This window comes from Mus caroli, unplaced genomic scaffold (genome assembly GCF_978045245.1).
Source record: "Mus caroli unplaced genomic scaffold, Mus_caroli_1 scaffold_6, whole genome shotgun sequence".
NCBI classification, from domain to species: Eukaryota; Metazoa; Chordata; class Mammalia; order Rodentia; family Muridae; genus Mus; species Mus caroli.
In genome coordinates, this window is record NW_028227261.1 from 109644224 (window position 1) to 109663588 (window position 19365).

Consider the following 19365-nt stretch of genomic DNA (forward strand, 5'->3'; position numbering starts at 1 on the left):
CAGGCTAGGCAGAGCGCTGGATTAAAAGCATGTGCCACCACGCCCCATGCATTCATTCCTTTCCACGGCCACAGCTGCAGCAGCTTGTCTGTCTGCTCTTCACTTCAGGTGCTTTCAGGTCCACGGCCACAGCTGCAGCAGCAGCTTGTCTGTCTACTCTTCACCTCAGGTGCTTTCAGGTCCACAGCCACAGCTGCAGCAGCTTGTCTGTCTGCTCTTCACCTCAGGTGCTTTCAGGTCCACGGCCACAGCTGCAGCAGCAGCTTGTCTGTCTGCTCTTCACCTCAGGTGCTTTCAGGTCCACGGCCACAGCTGCAGCAGCAGCTTGTCTGTCTGCTCTTCACCTCAGGTGCTTTCAGGTCCACGGCCACAGCTGCAGCAGCAGCTTGTCTGTCTGCTCTTCACCTCAGGTGCTTTCAGGTCGTTTCTAGTTCGGGATGGTGACAGGTGAGGCTATCCATGCTCACAAAAAGCTGCTGTGGCGGTGGGGGGAGGAAGGCCCCTGATTCATAGCCAAATCTAGGAAGAGGAGGAAGTTGAGGGCCTAAGAGGAAATGTGACTGTTGCTTAGCCTCATCAGCAGTCACTGATTCAGGAGATAAACCCACACCTAGATTTGAACTCTGAGATCCAGAGAACTAGAACCAAAGGTGAGACGCAGCCACTCACAAGCACCGTCTCCATATTCATGGCTTTCCTTTGCATCCACAGGTCTGACACCTGGCGCCTGGTGAACCCACCGGCACGGCCCCACCTTGAAAACTCACTCAGGGGCTCCTCTGCAGCCCACAGTGGGCATAAGGTGGCAGCCATGGCGACCAGGATCACAGCCCGTGTGGAAGGTGGCTACCATAGCAACCGCAGCATCTTCTGTACCATCCTGTAAGCAAGAAGGCCTGCCTCAGGCCCAAGCCCCGGTGGGTGCTCAGAAGAGCTACAGGCTGACTGTTGAGGTGGAAGTTATGCCTGGGAACATCCCAGACCCATCCCCACGTTACACACCTGAAACCCTAGGCTGCCTGGGGACTAAGAACCAGGTTCCCCTAGAACCCTTTAGCTCCACAGCCCCAACAGGAAGGACCTTGGGAACATTTCCCCAGGAGAAAGGGAACAGTAATTGGAGTGCTCTAGTCACTCCGGCACTTAGAGGTTATTAAGAGCCGCGGAGGCTCAGACAGTACATGCAGTTTTTAGGTCACTTGTTCCAAGCTACAGAGAACCTCACTTCACGCAGACCAAAATCAGACTCTTCTCAGGGAAGAGAGCACTTCTGAGCAAGGGAAGTGACTGTGGTGAGGTGGAGACAGCCGCCCCTTTCCTGGATCTTGACCCTCTGGTCCCTCTTGGGCCCGTACCAGCCTCCCAGCTGCCCCTGGGAGCTGCAGGGTTTCTATTAAAGACAGTTCTCCCGGACTAGCTCATGGCCCTGTGAGCAAGGAAGGGGCTTGGAACAAGGACTTCTTCCTGAAAAGCTGCCCCAGGAATGACAAGTGGACATGCTATAAATAAGAGGGGCAGGGGACTGCCTTCAGGTGTGAGGCAGGTGCTGGCCTGGGCCCCGTGAGAATGAACAAAGTTCCACTGTCCCCAAGGGGAAGTTCAGCCCCCGTCACAGGATTCTGACTGTGTGAACACACACATTCCAGCTGCCCCTACAGAGTCCAGCCTGTCTGGATGGAGGCGCCCTGACCCCACCTCACCCCACCCTACCCAACCCGATCCGATGTGCCCACGTCCTTGTGGACGATCAGCTGCCTTGACCAGCCCTACCAGATCCCCCACTCTGTGCCTTGGCTTGAGCTTGTTTTTCTCCCTGGCATGCCCTTCCCGGACAACTCCATCCGTGCAGATCTCACCCTTTCCTCGAGGGTTAGCTCAGACACTGCCGTCTCCACGTGACTCTCCCCCGGCTCCAGGTGATTGTGTTGCTCCCCACCCTCAGCCTTGCCCGCCCTCTTGCTCCCTCAGGCTACTGAGCACTTTCTGCCTTGCTTTGGAACTCTGGGTCCTTACATACCCTGTCCTGCCCATTTACCTGTGAACTCTGGGAAGGTAGAGCCACCTGTCTGTGTCCTTTTGTCCCAGCCCAGAGTCAGAGTGGAGTTAGCAGCCAGCTCCCAAAGGGCTTCACTAGACTGTACTAGAGTGTGGCAGGCTCTGAGAGCCAGGTGGGCTTGGGTCTGCATGCAGGGCCAGCTCTGCCTGGACGAGCCCGTTCCCACTGGCCTTTACTGCAGGGCCCTCACCAGCCTTTGGGGTCACTGTCCTACACTGGGCCATATCCCCTGCTGGTTCTGTGGAGCCCTAGGTGCTGCTCTGTTAGGTGGGTGGGAGGGGGAGCTCTGATTTCTCCCTAAGCACTCTGGGGAAAAGAACACTGGCCCTTCCCATGTGTAGCACTGTTCACTGCACTTGTTTGGTGGCCCCAATGTGAGTCGCTGTATAAAAATGCTGCCTTTGTTATTTTGTAAGAAATGACTTTTCTGTGAACCAAGTACTTACAAAAATCTCAGTAACCAAAATAAAGTTCTATATTTTAAAGGAGGTGCTTCTGGGGTCATAATTTGGTCCACACATTTGCTGGAGGTTCAGTGACCAGTAGGCCTCCCCACTGGTACCACCACTTGCACCGTGAGACTGCAGAACTCAAGACTCTCATCAGCTTGCTCCTGCTATGGCTCAGAATTCAAAGTTGAAGGGCTCCCTCTCAGGGTCTCCATCTCATTCAGAGGCTGTTCCTCTAGCCCTGCCCAGGGGCCTCTCTGAAGACAGTGACACTCCTTCATTGAGGTCACCTGCTGAGCAAAGGGTCTTGAGATACAAGAGCACACCTTCCTGGGTGTGGGTTACTCGCTCAGCATCTTGGTTTTTGCTGTACTCACCTGAGGGTTAGTCCTGTTTTAGTATTTAGACTTTTTACATTCATTTTGTGTGTGTACATGCAGGGGGCAGAGGACAGAGGGCAGGGGGCAGAGGACAACCTTTGGGGAAGTTGGCTCTTCTCCCATGTCGTCGGTTCCAGGGACTGAACTCAAGTTGTCAGGCTTGGTGGCAAGGGCCTTTACTGAACACTGACCCATCTCCTGGCCCTAGTATAAATATTTCTGTCAGTATTCTTAGTCTTAAATTGATTTCCATAGAAAATAGTTTGGGCTGGGCGTGGTGGCGCACACCTTTAATCCCAGCACTTGGGAGGCAGAGGCAGGTGGATTTCTGAGTTCGAGGCCAGCCTGGTCTACAGAGTGAGTTTCAGGACAGCCAGGGCTATACAAAGAAACTGTCTTGAAAAACCAAAAAAAAAAAAAAAAAAAGTAAAAGTCTGGTTTAACCCTCAGCAGCCCACCCCTAGGCTAAGGTAAACTTGCCTTTTAAACTCCTTCTTCTGGACAAGGGACGTTCAGGGACAGTTGCCTCTTGCTAACTTATCTTGTGGGCTTCTTGCTGCTTTTTCAAGTGATCATGTTTAGCCGAGGCCAGCCTTGAGCTTTGTCTCTCCTTCCTCTCCCTACCAAATGCTGGGATTGCAGGCATGTGCCACCATTCAGCTTAGATTGCAGTCTGTTGCCACGGGCTGTTTTATGTTTCTCATCATCCAATGTGGCGCTATTTCCTCGGTGGCGTGGGCTGTGTGTAGAGAGACCAGAGTATCAGGTGTCTTCTAGTGCTCCCTGCCATTTTCCTTTGAGGCAAGGCTTCTCCTGTAATCTAGCCCGGCTGGCGGCCAGGAAGCCTGGATGGCATTCCCGCCTTGGCTTCCCAGTGTTGGGAATGTGGATGCTGGTGTTTGTGGGACCTTTAACCTCAGAGCTCTCTCCAGCCCTAAAAGGACAGTTTTTGTTGTTGTTGAGCCTGTTGATATGTATGTGTACATGCCACAGCTCTCTAGTGGAAAAGGGACCTACTAGTAGGCGCCAGGTCTCCACGTTCACATTTTGGACCTATGAGAGGCTTCTTGTCGACTTCTGTCTTAACCTCCCTTGCAGAACCATGGCCACAGATCATTTGGTACTGTTAAAACCTCCAGCCTCTATCTGCAGTTCCCCTTCCAGATTCCAGAAACTTTATTACCAGCAGTGGGTCTGTCAAGGCCTGAATCCAAAGCCAAGTGAGGTGCCAAGCTGACGGTTTGTGCTCGCCACATGCACTCATCCCCAGTCCCCACTCACTTGGCCAACGTGCCTCTCCACGTGGTCTAAACAAGGAGGAAAAGCCGTGGTTATCACTTCCTGACTTGGCCATGCCATATCAGAGTAGGCTGTTAAGTTAGATGGTGCTGCCAACCCAACAGAGCTGTAGCCTCCTCCTCTCCCTACTAGGCCTTCAAGGTCCTCCCTTTTGTTGTTTCGAGACAGGGTTTCTCTGTAGCCCTGGCTGTCCTGGAACTCACTCTGTAGCCCAGGCTGGCCTTGAACACAGAAATTCACCTGCCTCTGCCTCCTGAGTGCTGGGATTAAAGGCGTGCACCAACACTGCCTGGGTTCCAGGTCCTGTTTATAAACTTTTGGCTCCAAGTTCAGTCTGATAAGATCTTTTGGCTTTAACTTCCACAAGACCTTCCCAATCCTGCACATGACTCCCAAGGAGAAACATCTACCACTTCTAACCACTGCAACATGAAAGGAGGGAGATGAAGTCAAACCTGGGCCATCACTTTAATTTCTGCATAAGAGACGCACAGCTGGAATGCTGGCTTCTGGCATGATAACCATGCTAAAGTAAGGCCTCAGGGGTGTGGTGGAGCATGATGGAGTCCCAGAGAGGCTCAGAATTCACAATCCTCCTGCCTCAGTCTCCTGAGTACTTTGGGTTATAGGTTTGTACCACAAGGTCCAGTCTACTTTCTTTTTAAAAATAAAAATAAAAATAAAAATAAAAATGGAAGTGAACAGAAGTGGCTGTGGAAAACATCTAGTTCATTTTCTTCCGCTTTGACTGTCGATCAGAGTTCTGGGCCGGAGGCAGTGGGACAGACAGAGTGCCCAGTCTGTGACTCTCTTCCCTGCCATCTGCCAGGGACACCTTTTGTTTGGAGATCTTCAGCCTCAGGGCTTTCGCTATCTCAATCATCCTAAGGAAGAAACAGAACAAGTGGAGAGAGCGCTGTGTGCCACTCGGGGCTGCAGGGCAGAGGACATACTGCCCCAGACCATGAAGCGGGATTCTCTGTGTCCACCCGCACTTCACCCTAGGCCCATGGAGAATCCTGCCCTAGTCACAGCCATTCAAGGCCCACAGGGTTATTGATAATAGAAAGCTGCAGGAGGCTCAGGCCTAAAGCCCGGGCACCATTTTTTGGGAGTGAGATCTTGAGAAGGTCATTACTCTTCCAGACCTTTGATTCTTCAGTTATTTAGGAAATAACAGTGTGGGACACTGAAGGAATCCAGTACCATGCCTTTCAAAGAGAAGTCATTCAAACTGTCCTCAAGCATTCCTTCCTTCCTTGAGAACTGTCTTCTGGTCCCAAGATTTTCCCATGAGTCACCCATCCCTGTCCCTTCAGCACCTTCAGCAGAGCCACATGCTCTGGGCAGGAGTAGGGACCCGCGCGGGCTGCGGCAGGGAGCCCCGTGCTCTGCTGAGCTCACCTTTTCTCACTCAGCTTCAAGTCCCTCTGCAACGCGGTCAGGTCAACCTGGAAGTTATTTATGTGCAGGGCAAGTATGATCACATACGAAGTGATCTTGGCCTTCACAGAACTTGAAATTAAGTTCTGTAACCTGCAGAGTCAGGGAAGGAGAACTGAAGTTAAGTTCCACGTGCACAGTAAGGACACTGGAGCCTCTCTCTCTGTGGTTAGTGTTCCTAGTTTGGGGGTGGGGGGGCAAGCCACACAGCCTGTTCCTTCCAATGTGCCCAAGTCTCACACGATTTTCCCCACGCAGTGTGGTAACACAGCTTTCCTGAGCCTGTTACTGTCTGCTCAGCAGGCCTGCAGGAGATCCTCCACCCCAAACTCAGCGCTGGCCTTGCTGCCTCCAAGCACAGTCCAGTCCAGCGGCTTCAGGCAAGGCTGGGAGTCCTAAATCCCCACACTGGCCGCCCTTCTCTGCAGCCCTGCAGCCATCAGGGTGCACTTCACTGCAGGGGTCACAGCCAGATAAAATGAACACTTCTGAGGGGCACAGTGCATGTGACATATATGTGTCCCTAGAAGCCGACCGGTGGCAGTGAGCTCTTTGGCACTGTATCTTTGTGGACATGAAACTGCACGTGAGCCCCCACCCTTCACGGCCACCTCCCGACTGCTTTCTTCTTCATACAGGCAGCCCCTGACCTGCCGTTGTTGTAGGTCATGCAGGTGAACTGTTTCAGCAGCTTGGTGTTGATAATGTGCGGGATTCCAGTCCCTAAGGCTCCTAGAACACAGAGTTGCACTGCATCACTGTCCTGGGAGGTGCAAGGGTCACACATCCACAGAGGGAGGTTGGGGGTGGGTAGTGTTAGAATGGCAGAGCCACAGGGTAAGAGGAACAGGGGCCCAAGACCCAAGGCAGCCACTCTGAGGTCAGATACACGGAGAGGTGTTTGTGAAGGGCGGGTGAAGAGACAGAACCACACACTGAGGAACACTAAGAGCTCAATACAATACTGGACAATAAAGCAGACTGCAGTCTGAACCAGTGAGATGATGCCGTGGGGGAAGATGTGTGCCACCAAGTTCCAGGAGTCACACAGTAGAGAGGACAGATTCCCTGGCTGCACTCTAACCACGGAGACACTAGGTAGGCACCCCCAACAGCTACCCACAAATAAATAAGAGTATGAAGGGTGCAAGGGACAGGAATATGAAACCTGGGAATTGAGCAGGTAGGTGGCACATAGAAACAGTGGACAGACACACCTGTGCTGAAAACCCCAGGCGTGGTCTCTAACTCTAGGTGGGTGTGAGTGTACGACCACCTGGAAACAGGTGGGACTGGGTTTGTTTGTTTGTTTGTCTGTTTTCAAGCCAGTTTCTCTGTGTGGGCTATCCTGGAACTCACCCTGTAGACCAGGCTGGTCTCAAACTCAGGGATCTGCCTGCCTCTGTTTCCCAAGTGATCAGAGGTAGACGCAGATGCCTCTGTGTGAGTTCCATTCCAGCCAGGAATACAAAGCGAGACTGTCCTACAAAACAAAAGCAACCTGCCCAAGCTTGAGGAACAAAGCTCTGAGTGCTGTCCCTGTTGTTTCTTCTAACCCAGCCTCCCTAAACTAACTCATTCTCTTTGACCTGGATACGGTGATTTTCCCTAAGAAAACAAAAGCGGTGAAGCCCCATCCACCCTGTGCCCATTTCCAGAACAGAAGAAAGAAATTCAAAGAGAAGAGAGCCCTGTGCAGCTCAGGCAGGCAGTGGTCAGGAGCAGGAGGAAGGACGGGCTGCACGGAGGGCCAGGACAGACATCCATGGAGGTGATATGAGAATGACAGATGAGTCTGCAGCTGGAAACAGCTGGGTAAGAAAATGCCGGTGGGCCTTACTTTTCCCCTTTATCACTTTCTGAGCTCGGAATCTGATGAGGGCATCTAGGAACCAGATGCTCCGGGCTTGCCGGTTCCGGTGGACCTCATCTGCGGGCAGAGACTTCAGCATTTCTATGACGTAGGAGCAGTGACTAAAACAAGGAAGGGACACAGCAGCATGTGAGGGAAAACAGGCTGTGAGGAGTCACACACCCTCCCCAGCACAGAGTCTGTACTCTACACCCGGAGCAAGACAGAGCAAGACCCGCCCTAGCAGGGTGCACACGGTTTGATTGACAGACTCCACCACACCACACGGAAGGTAGAACAGCAATAGTGGACGACTCCTAAAATCAACCTCAGGCCTCCACATGCACTCACACAAACATGTACACACATACACAAATACATATGCACATACACACACAAAATCCACAAAAAGTTGAAGCGTAGGGTTGAGAGATGGCTCAGCAGAGTACTGCTGCTCTTGCAGAGGACCCTGGTTTATTTCCTAGCACTCCCTTGGGCCGTTCACGACTGCAGTATTTATAGAGCTAAAAGATCCAATAACATCTGTTGGCCCCCATACTGCCATGTCATATGCACACACACAAAATCTCAGAAAAGAAAGGAATAATTAGAAGAAAAGGCTTGGTTGGAGAGATGGCTCAGCGGTTAAGAGCACTGACTACTCTTCCAGAGGTCCTGAGTTCAATTCCCAGCAACCACATGGTGGCTCACAACCACCTGTAGTGAGATCTGATGCCCTCTTCTGGTGTGTCTGAAGACAGCGACAGTGTACTCACATACATAAAATAAATAAATAGATAATTTTTAAAAAAGGCTCAGAACTAAGAAATATTCTGACCATCATTTTAAAAAAGGAAAAGTTGTTTTAATGGCAAAAGACAAGAGGGATACACTCTGTTATTTAAACTCGATATACAATATTTAGAGTGTACACATTTAATTTTAGTTGTGTTTGTCACCATGCTGTCAGAGAAGCTTTGCTTTGGGTAGTGCCAGGCCCATGCCAGCCTCTGGGCACTGACAGTGACAATCAGCATCAACAGACAGTGGGGGCTGGGGCTAGCTTTGATTGACAGACTCCACCACACCACACGGAAGGTAAGATGACAGCACCTTACCACCACCTCCCAGCTACGGGCTCTACGCACATAACCACTCCTCTTCCTTGAGTCCACACAGCTCCCAAAAGCCTAGCATCAAAGCCTGCACCTTCATTCCAAGGCTGAGCAGACACCGCCCGTGCTACTTCAAGGGGCTACTTTCTGCGAGTATCAGCACGGTCCTGCTTTATACCTGACCTTTTTCCCATTATGACTCACCAAAACCCCCATCTGCCCATGAGTACCTGTTTTCTTCAATCATCTTCAGTATGTCTTCCGATGTGACCTTTCTGAAGGCTTCGGATGGGCTCTCAAGAGCATCATACTCGGCCGGGGACAGAACTGGTTGTGGGTCAAGAACACGACTGACCAAAATGGAAAGCTATGGAGCTAAGTCATCCCAGGGCCTAATTTCCCAGGTAGGAGATCGAAGGCTCAGAGAAGGCACTCGCAGAGGAAGCAGGGCAGAGCTCAGGGACCTAAGTGTCAGACCCCAGCTTAGGGGGTCACTTCCTCCCTGGACCACTCGCCCTTCTCTTCCTTATCAGAGCATCTGTCAACATTTTCCACTAAACCAGATGCTGAACAGTGAAGTTCTAGGTTCCAACTCTTTCTTCAGTATGTTTGGGAGCTGTTTGTGCAGAATGACCTCCCCCCCGGGGGGGCTAAGCTGTGTCCCTTTGTCCCATGGGCCCCTCAGTGCTGAGGAAACCTAACTGCCCAACCTCTTGCTAACAGCTCTAGGACATGGGAGAAGATCTGGATATCACATTTATTGATGTCACAGGACGATGGCCACCCTTACACAGCCTGGCTCTGCCAATGTGTACAAACATCATAGCCTGCAAATCAGACACCCGCTCATCAGCAAGGATACTGTCTTCAAATCTATACACGTCTTCGGGCTTGGCTGCATCAGCGTAGCAGGGAGGAAGGTAGAGGGCGTCATCTTGTAAGTCATCCTGCATGGCATCGCTGACCAGAGCTTTCAAGGAAGGAAAAGGAATGTCAGCGTCAGCCTGTCTGGCTTCAGGCTCCCCAGCACTCCACTGTGCAGTGGGGACCACATGTTCTGAAACTCGAATCTGAACACCTGCCGAGATCTGAGCTCCCCATCGGACCGATGCAGAAGGTGAGTACAACGTGTTTGCCCTCAATTAACTCAGAACAGAGTCAAAGAGATGTGCACTCGTATGTCATTACTGCACAACACCAGAGAACCCTGACCAAGAGCAGGGCCTGCTCACCACCCTTCCCATGCCTGTCTCCTCTCCTTGACTGAGGACAGGATGGTGTCGCATGTCTCTCCTGCTCCCAGAGTCACTCCTGAGGAGGCCTTCAGCAAGCAGCAGGAAGGAGCCCAGCCTTAAGGCCCACCATTTGCATCTGTGGCCGCTCTCAAGTCTTTGCAGGCCCAGTCTCCAGCCCAAGCTCCAGTTGCTTACCATTCACACCCTTTGTATCAATGATACTCTCTGCGGCTTTAGCCACACTGAGATTCAGAGACTCGCTGCCAACTTTGTTCATCCTCCTGGAGTTCAGGGACCGCTTCTGCTTGGTGCTTCCAAAGGCTTCAATGCAAGAATCCAACTGTGGAGGAAACAAACCCAATTACTAACGGATCAGCTGGGCAGCATGGTTGTCCCCAGCTGTGTGAGCACAGGCAAGCTCTGGGCTGCCTGAGCCAGCATTACATCACCTGCCAATCAGGCTGAGTCTTCTTGTCATGCTTGTCCATCTCAACTGTGCCACAGCAGCCCCGAGGTTTGCTGTACAGACTCCCATTTACAAACCAATAGTTTCCCATCACTACAGAATGAAGACTTTACTAGACTCAGGGTTGGCTACGGATCTCCTATCCTGTGCCAGTAGCGGACATTGTTAACACACCACTGGCTCTCCCCAAGTCATACTTTAGTGTGTTCTCTATCAGTGGTCCACAAGAAGCACTGCAAATTCAATCTACCACCCTGCAGTGAGAGGCTCCTCTAAGAAACCTCTAGAGTGACAAACTCAAAGAACTGACTTTGTTTACGGGAGTTTCCAGGCACAACCACTTTCTACACTGTGAACCACAACTTTAATAAAAGTTTTCTACCCAGGGCTGGAGAGATGACACAGTGGTTAAGAGCACTGACTGCTCTTCTGAAGGTCCTGAGTTCAAATCCCAGCAACCACATGGTGGCTCACAACCATCTGTAATGAGATCTTCTGGTGTGTCTGAAGACAGCTACAATGTACTTACATACGATAATAAGCAAATCTTTAAAAAATAAAATACAAGTTTTCTACCTATCAGCCCAGAGAACAGGGTGCAATTGCTAACATTAGCTCCATTCACAGGGCTAAGGCAGCAGCTGGTCTGCTCCCTGGGAGACTGGAAGGCCTCTGCAGGTAGCAGCCATGCAGAGACCCACCGACCAATCGAGCTGGAGCAGCCGGTGAGTTCCTGGGAAACCAGGACCGGCAGGAGCCTCCTAAACTGTCACTCACCTTGTCCCTGAAAGTCTTGTTCTGATTCTCCAGAGGCTCACGCTCAATAACATCGTCTATGGAAACACAGAACAGGCAGAGAACACAGCATGAGGCTTGCAGATGTGTAGTCTACTATTTCTTAAATGGGGTCTCACTATGCTGCCCACGCTGGTCTTCAAAACTTGCGAGTTCCACTGATGCCCTGGTCTCAAACCCCACAAGCAGGGGCACTGCAGCCATCAGCTGCTGTGCTCAGCTCTGCAAGGCCCAAAAATCTTAAATGTGCTTAGTGACAATTTAACATGAATCAAAGAGAAACAGATTTCCTTATTCCAAGATTCCCCTAATATGAATGTACTACACTGTGAACCCTAAATGTCCACCTCAGTACACAAGTAGGAGAACTGGAGAATAGGTGTCCTCTGCACCAGCCTCTTAATTCATAATCAAGGAGACTTGAGGCCTGTGGACACAGTGACCAGCCCTGTCACTTTTCCAGGCAAGCCAGAGGGGATCAGAAACCAAGCCCTTGGCTCTTCCCATATTTGCTTTATTGGTCAAAGACCTAAAGGCGGGCATGAACGTGAAGCAGATTTTCCCAGGCCACTTTCCAACCTTCTACAAAGGACTCAAGTAGACAGCAGAGGGCAGTACCATCCAGCAGGACTGCAATGCAATGGCCTTGCTGGTGTCAGCTCAGCAGCAGGTCACCTGCCTCAGCCAGGTTCTGACAGTGGTTTAGAAAAAAAAAAAAGAGTAACAGTAAGGATGACGTAATTATGTGATACTTATGAAAGGTGTTTGGTGACAAGTGCACAAAGACCCTAAATTAAAGTTGTGCATGTGCTAGCCAGAACAAGCCAGTATTATAAACTATTTATGCACAACACAAATGTGTCTCATCAAAAGATTAAACAAGGCTGGGCGTGGTGGCGCACGCCTTTAATCCCAGCACTTGGGAGGCAGAGGCAGGCGGATTTCTGAGTTCGAGGCCAGCCTGGTCTACAAAGTGAGTTCCAAGACAGCCAGGGCTATACAGAGAAACCCTGTCTCAAAAAACCAAAAAGAAAAAAGAAAAAGAAAAAGATTAAACAACTTCAGAGCCTGCAGAGTGAGCAGCTAGGATAAAAACATTTGGTGCTCTTGCAAGAGGACCCAAGCTCAGTTCCCAGCATTCACATGGTGCCTAACAACCAGGATAACTTCAGTCCCAGGGGCTCCAATGCCCTCTTCTGCACAGACACACATGCAGACAATAGACCCATACACATAAAATAAATAAACGTTAAAAAAAAAAAAAAAAACCAACTTAAAATAATTTCAGGGGCTGGAGAGATGGCTCAGTGGGTAAGAGCACCCGACTGCTCTTCCGAAGGTCCAGAGTTCTAATCCCAGCAACCACATGGTGGCTCACAACCATCCGTAACGAGATCTGGCGCCCTCTTCTGGAGTGTCTGAAGACAGTTACAGTGTACTTACATGTAATAAATAAATAAATCTTAAAAAAAAATAAGTAAATAATTTCACCTTGGAGGGCTGGCAGAAGGCCAGCAGGTAAAAGTGTTGGCCACCAAGTTTGATGACTTCAGTTCCCATTCCTGAATCCACATGTTGGAAGGAGAAAAATCACAGGCTTGCGTTGGCCTGTGACCTCCACACATACACTGTGGCATGCATACACACGTAAAATAATGAAGACATTTAATATAAAATCTAAATTCCCACTGGAATTTACAAAGTCTATAGAACTGTTGTGTGTGTAGCGAGCTTGCTGTCCAAACGCAAACACTTCCGTGTGAGTCCGCAGACCCACGGGATGCTGGGCATGGTGGCATGCATGTGGGATCCCAGTATTCCTACGGTAAGATGGGAAGCAGAGACAAGAGAACCCTAGATTGCCAGCCTACTCGGAGCCAGCAAGACACACTGTCTCACACAGCAGGTTAGGACTGACAGCAGGGGTTCCGCTCTGACCCCGTGTGTGTGCTGGGGTGGGTGCACACCTGCGCTCACACACATGAAGAATTAAGAAGAACCTGCAAAGGGAAAGAATGTACTGCCACCTCTCCCTTCACGCTCTGTACTGATGCCTGGCTGACTAGTCATCTCGCTTTAAAGGCTGGCTTCTGATCCCACATCTGTAATTGCTGAAGAGACAAGACTCTTACTTGCCATCACAATCCTTAGCCTGGAACCTGAAGCACAGTGGGAAATCAATAAATGATTCATTTAAAAATATATACCTGGGGCTGGAGAGATGGCTCAGTGGTCAAGAGCATCGACTGCTCTTCTGAAGGTCCAGAGTTCAAATCCCAGCAACCACATGGTGGCTCACAACCATCCACAATGAGATCTGACGCCCTCTTCTGGTGCGTCTGAAGACAACTACAGTGTACTTAGATATAATAATAAATAAATTTCTTTAAAAAAATATATACCTATAACTTTTCTAATTAAAAAAAAAGGAAACTGAAAACAGCCGGCAAGGAGGCTTCCTGTTACGGCTGAGGATTGTCTGTGTCTGTGTTTGCCAGGGAGACACAAAGTTGTGAGTCCACAGCCCTCACCATATAAGCCTGCACGGTGGTACCCATCTGTGACGTCAGCACTCATGCAAAGGTAAAGGCAGGACTGTCCTCAGCTACTCAGCAGATTCATGGCGGCTTGGACTTCATGAGACCTTGTCTTAAAAAGGTGTATGGGGCAACCCATTTAAGAAAAAAACTAAGCCGGGCATGGTGGCGCACGCCTTTAATCCCAGCACTCGGGAGGCAGAGGCAGGTGGATTTCTGAGTTCGAGGCCAGCCTGGTCTACAAAGTGAGTTCCAGGACAGCCGGGGCTACACAGAGAAACCCTGTCTCGAAAAAAACCAAAAAAAAAAAAAAAAAAGAAAAAAACTACAAGCACATTTTAGAAAACAAAAATAAATTCAGGGGCTGGCAAGATGGCTCAGAGGGTAAGAGCACCCGACTGCTCTTCCGAAGGTCCAGAGTTCAAATCCCAGCAACCACATGGTGGCTCACAACCATCCGTAATGAGATCTGATGCCCTCTTCTGGTGCATCTGAAGACAGCTACAGTGTACTTACATATAATAATAAATAAATAAATCTTTAAAATAAATAAATAAATAAATAAATAAATAAATAAATAAATTCATCCAACAAATTTAAACTGAACTGCCGTGTCGGAACCTACCAGCAAACAGCGGCTGCATGTTGAACAGTTCGGCATCGTAGACTTCCATCTGGCCAGAGGTCTTATTCAGAATTCCCACAAAGTGTCTGTGCCAGAAAGGAATAACACCGTGACAGGCTATTCAAAAGGTACTAGTTACACAATTCCCTTTTCCCCTGCACAAGGTCCCGGCTTCTCCTGTCAGAGGAAGGCATCCAATTGCTCACATGTAACAGTGATCCCTGCATGAAGAGGAGGGAACAGAAGATGGCTGTGGACTGAAAAGGCCACCAGCTAGTTCTTTTAACCAATCACATTCAGAGCCACTGCTGTTAAGTGCGACCCTTCTAAGGTATTAAGAATCCAGAATTAAATTAGAATTTTGGCATGCATAAACATTATGGAGACAGACCCAAGCAAATCCTAGTTCCTCCTGGGGAGATGGATATGAATAAGGGCCTCTTTCTAAGTGCTGATGAGCAGGGTTAGGAGTTAGCACATGTGTGTTAGTCTGCTCCGGGCAGAGGCCCAGCAGGCCTCTGAAAGGCTTTCCTGCGGTTCACTGTTGTGTCCTGAGACCCCATTCACACTGTGTCAGCCCTGTGATGGACTCTTCAGGCTGGACATGCTGTTTATATGGAAGACACCAGATGTGAGTGGAGAGCAAAGCTACCAAGGCCATTCACCTCACACTGCTGTGCCCCAGAGCCTCGAAGATCCCAAAGTCTCTTGTCCCAAGGCTAATTTGAGGCAAGCTTTGATCTATTGGTGACACTAAGTTAGCAGACATGGCTATCTTTTAGGATAGGACAGTCACAAATGATGTCATAAATAAATGAGGTCTTTAGGAACTAAACAGAGGCAAGTCATCTTTTCCTCGCCAGGGTTTCCACACCTTGTAACACAGGGTCCTGGTATCCCTTTAACTACCCCCCAAACAGACACTGACGATAGCAATGGCGTGGTCACCACCACAACCTCCTTTTACCTCTGTCACTGCCCAGCTGTCCATTACCTGCAAAGAGTGTTGCATTTGAGGGCACTAGTCTCAAAATTGTTTCCGACATAGGAGAGCCTGTCTGTTTCAGCTGCCTGAAAAACAGGGAGGGCATAACGAACAATCAGCACCGAAAGGCACCGAGGATGTGCAGAAGGGAGGGCACTGTGAACTATCAGCACCGAAAGGCACTGCGCACGTGCAGAAGCCTTACACTAAAACGCACCAGCCCAAGCGACCCGGCCCCATCACATCTACATCATATCTAAAGTTCTTGGGGGGAGCAGCACATGACACTGCATGGAATTAAAAAGCTTCCGCACAGCAAACCAAATACTTCCCAAAGTAAAGAGGCAGGCCACAGAGTGGGATAAATCTCTGCCTCGTATCAATAGTGTTAATCAAACCAAGGCATAGAGATGAGGATATACAAAGAACTGTATAAATTAAACATCTAAAATCTCTCAAGTTATCTAGTCAACAAGTGGGCTGATGGTCAGAATGGGCATTTCCCAATGGAAGTAACACAAGCCACCAATAATACCTGAAATACATGTATTCAACACCCTTAACCATCAGGGAAATGCAAATTAAAAGTGCTTTGATAACTGTTGAGTCGGCTTCGTGGGTAAAGCCCAGAGGATGACCTGAGATAGATCCCCAGAGCCACATGGGAAAAGGGCAGAAACAATCTCCTAAGTTGTCCTCTGACTTACACACATGCAGACACACACACACACAAACACACACGTGCGCATTCTCATGCAGTGATTAATCCCAGCACTCAGGAGGCAGAGACAGGTGGATCTCTGCGAGTTCGAGACCAGCCTGGTGTAAAAAGTAAGTCCTGACTTGGGAGGCAGAGGCAGGCGGATTTCTGAGTTCGAGGCCAGCCTGGTCTACAAAGTGAGTTCCAGGACAGCCAGGGCTACACAGAGAAACCCTGTCTCGAAAAAAACAAAACAAAAAAAAAAAAAAAAAAAAAGTAAGTCCTGGAGAGCCAGGGCTATTCCACAGAGAAACATCAACAAAACACACAAGCAAGCAAACAATGCTTTGCAATTCCATCACGCCCCAGTCAGAATAGCTATCACCGAGAAAACAAGTTACAACAAATGCTGGCAGAGATGTGGGAAAAGAACCGTTATTCACTGCTGGTGGGAGTGCAAGCTATTGCTGCCACAGTGGAAGTCAGTGTGGAGGGGTTTCAAAAACTACAAGTGGAACTGCCGTAGGAGGCAGCTGGACCACTCTTAGGCACACACCCAGAGGACTCTTCAGTTAGCACACTGTACACGTACTTCTACAATCATGGTTACTGCTGCACGATTCACAACAGCCAGGAAATGGAACCAGCTTAGATGCGCATCAATGACAAAAACAGATAAAGAAAATACGTTTTTCCTCTCCTATGCAGAATCTAGATTTAGATTGTGTGTATGTGTGTGTGAATGTGCACATAATCAAGGCATGAGAGTAGAAAGGAACCATCAGAAAGAGTTGTAAAAGAAGGGAAACAAGAGAGGCCGATATAGTATGTATGTAATGAGATGTAATGTTTATGTGTTAAGGGTGCTTTGCCTTCATGCCCACATGCATGTTTTTTCTATGACGCGCCCACGGGAACCAGAAGCGGGTGTTGTGTCCTCAGGAACTGGAATTATAGACAGTTGTTACCTCCATGTGGGTGCAGGGAATTGAACCCCGGTCCCCTGGAAGTGCTCTTTACTGCTGAGGCACCTCTCCAGCCCAGTATGTATGTCATGAAAGAGTGACTTAGAGCCGGGCGTGGTGGCGTACGCCTTTAATCCCAGCACTCGGGAGGCAGAGGCAGGCGGATTTCTGAGCTCAAGGCCAGCCTGGTCTACAGAGTGAGTTCCAGGACAGCCAGGGCTATACAGAGAAACCCTGTCTCGGAAAACCGAAAGAGCGACTTATTTGGGAGGGAGGCAAGGGACCAGCAAGAGGCGGGTACGGGGGAGGGCAGTGGGCAGAAGGCAGTGGGAATACAGATGAAAATAGCAGTTCTCGAATAAGCAGCACAACAAACTATACTGTGAGGTCTTGGTCTCCTAGCACTTATAGATACCTAACTGATCCTGTACATAACTGCCTTGTGACCTTTCTGATGTTAACTCGTCCTATATGGGCTGGCTTCCCATCGCAGCCAAGCTTTTCTTCTCCCTCGTTCACTATGGACACCAAACATTGGCTATCAAACCATCCCTCATTCCCATTCACCCTTCTCAGGAAGGCATTCAGGCAAGCAGAGACTTCATTTCCTACAGAGTTCCCTCCCTAGGCCCTCAACACTCCCTTAGACCCCAAGCTAGCTCTACTGTATGCCTGTACTACTTGGTGAATTTGAGTCTCTGGAAAGCAGATCATTCTTAACCCTGGCATCTACCCGGGAGAGAGAGACCAGAGATGCTACTAAGCATCCTATGGAGCTGGTGGTGCTGGCACAGGCCTTTAATCCCAGATCCCTGCACTCAGGAGGCAGAGACAGGTAGATCTCTGAGTTCAAGGCCAACCCGAGCTATACAAAGAAACCTTTGAAAAAACAAGCAAGCAAACAAAAAAAACATCGCTCTGCGGTCACATTTGATTCCCAGCATACACAAGGTGGGTCACAAGCATCTCTAACCCCAGTTCTAGAGGATCCAATGCCCACTTCTGGCTTCCACTAGCTACACACACATTGTACATAGACAAAAATGAAACACCCATACACATAAAATAGGGTTGAAGCTGAGCTCTGAACAGTGACCTCCCTAAGAGGTGCAAATCCCATGAAGTTGCTTTCTTAGCCTGCAACATGAGGACATGGTGAACGTTCAATAAGGTCATGTAGGGGGACAACTTATGAAGCCAGGGGTGGGTGGTGCTGCACACCTTTAATCCCAGCACTACGGAGTCAGAGACAGGTGATTCTCTGAGTTCAAAGCCAGACAGGTCTATATAGTAATTTCCAGGATAGCCAGGGCTACACGAAGAAACCCTGTCTGGAAAGATAAAGCCCATATAAGTGAAAAGCCATCAGTTCACCCAAAATTTTGCTCCTCAGTGGGGCCAGAGTATCATTTGCTACTCCTCCTTTCCTCCCCTCAGGCCAGGTCTCCCATGTCTGCCCACACCAAGGACCTTTTGAGGTCTGCAGAGCCCAGACCATCTGCACCAGCAAGCTTACCACGATCCGGTGACTCCTGTGCCTGGGGTTTACTAAGTCGGTGCTGTTGTACAAGGTGAAGCGCATGTCGCCCGGATTCTGCAGCTTCCCATTGGAGAACTGGACTGTAAGAGTGTAAGCCAAGAATGAGAGGCGAGGACCAGCTGGGTATGGATGGGGGAAGACCTGCACTGTGGCTGGACGCCGGCAAGGGAGCTCAAGTCCGACTTTCGGGGGGCAGGGGGAGGGGTGAAGAAAGTCCTGGTCCAGTTCTAAAGAGGGAGATGGAGGAGGGAAGGGGAAGTGACCTCTGGGCAGGGGATGTGACAAAAGAGAACGACTGAGGAAATGCCATTAACTGGCAAGAGAGGAAACTCTGCTCCGTAGAGGGGGAAAAGGGCAAATGAGAGACCTGTGGAGATGTCAGGTCCCTGGTCACTGCCCTGAGACGTGTCCGAAGTGGTGACAGATGAATGCGGGGAAAGGGTGATGGTGGCAGGGGCCCTGTCCCAGTTCCAGGCAGGGGGCTACCGTGGTACCCAGACAGAAGGGGAAAGGATTACGCGGAACTCCGCTCCGGGTCGGCGGTCTTTACCCAGCACAGCTTTCTGCCTGTCGTCGGGCTCTCCACAGTACAGCCACTTTGCACTCTGTAGCGCCTCTGTCTCCGTGTCTCCAGCCTGGTCATCCATCCCAGGAGACTCCAGAGTAGCCATGAGCTCGCTGGTTCACACGCGGACCCAAAAACCGGAAGTGACATTCTAGGCCCCGCCCAGGGTAGGCCAGCAGTAAGACCACGCCCCTCACTGGCTCGCGTCCCCGCCCACTCTTTGGTTCTTTCCTTTGAAGATCACACCCTCCCCCTTGCAGGAGGATGCAGTTTTCGTCTCGGACCCTTTCGTCTCGGACCTCCAGGAGAGCAGCTTTGCTTTTGTGATGTTTTGCTCACCGCAGGCTCTAAGCTGTGG

At 50.0% G+C, this 19365-nt stretch overlaps 2 protein-coding genes across 2 annotated transcripts in view; one reads left to right on the plus strand and one right to left on the minus strand.

Annotated features, from left to right (window-relative positions):
* Fbxo10 (F-box protein 10) overlaps positions 1-2544 on the plus strand; it is a 49516-nt gene extending 46972 nt beyond the window's left edge. The window contains exon 11 of the mRNA XM_021159923.2: positions 712-2544. Within this exon, the coding sequence (XP_021015582.1) occupies positions 712-886 (175 nt within the window). The 3' untranslated portion in view covers positions 887-2544. The remainder of the gene's footprint in view (positions 1-711) is intronic.
* Positions 2545-4628: 2084 nt separating this feature from the next.
* Positions 4629-19150, minus strand: Polr1e (RNA polymerase I subunit E). Its single transcript, XM_021160157.2, has 12 exons — positions 18993-19150; positions 18419-18522; positions 15247-15323; positions 14253-14338; positions 11073-11128; positions 10025-10169; positions 9457-9564; positions 8825-8921; positions 7468-7601; positions 6278-6359; positions 5589-5720; positions 4629-5068 (listed from the first exon to the last, which is right to left on the minus strand). The coding sequence occupies exons 1-12, from the start codon at positions 19111-19113 to the stop codon at positions 4909-4911; spliced, it is 1302 nt and encodes a 433-aa protein (XP_021015816.1). The 5' UTR covers positions 19114-19150; the 3' UTR covers positions 4629-4908.
* Positions 19151-19365: the final 215 nt, after the last annotated feature.

Excerpts from the sequence above, each read along its gene's own strand:
- Polr1e (XM_021160157.2), bottom strand. The coding sequence starts at position 19,113 with ATGGCTACTCTGGAGTCTCCTGGGATGGATGACCAGGCTGGAGACACG. Across the intron at positions 15,324-18,418 it reads ACAGGAGTCACCGGATCGTG|GCAGCTGAAACAGACAGGCT; the intron begins GTAAGCTTGCTG and ends CCTGTTTTTCAG. Across the intron at positions 8,922-9,456 it reads CGTGTATAGATTTGAAGACA|TTCTGTCCCCGGCCGAGTAT; the intron begins GTATCCTTGCTG and ends ACCCACAACCAG.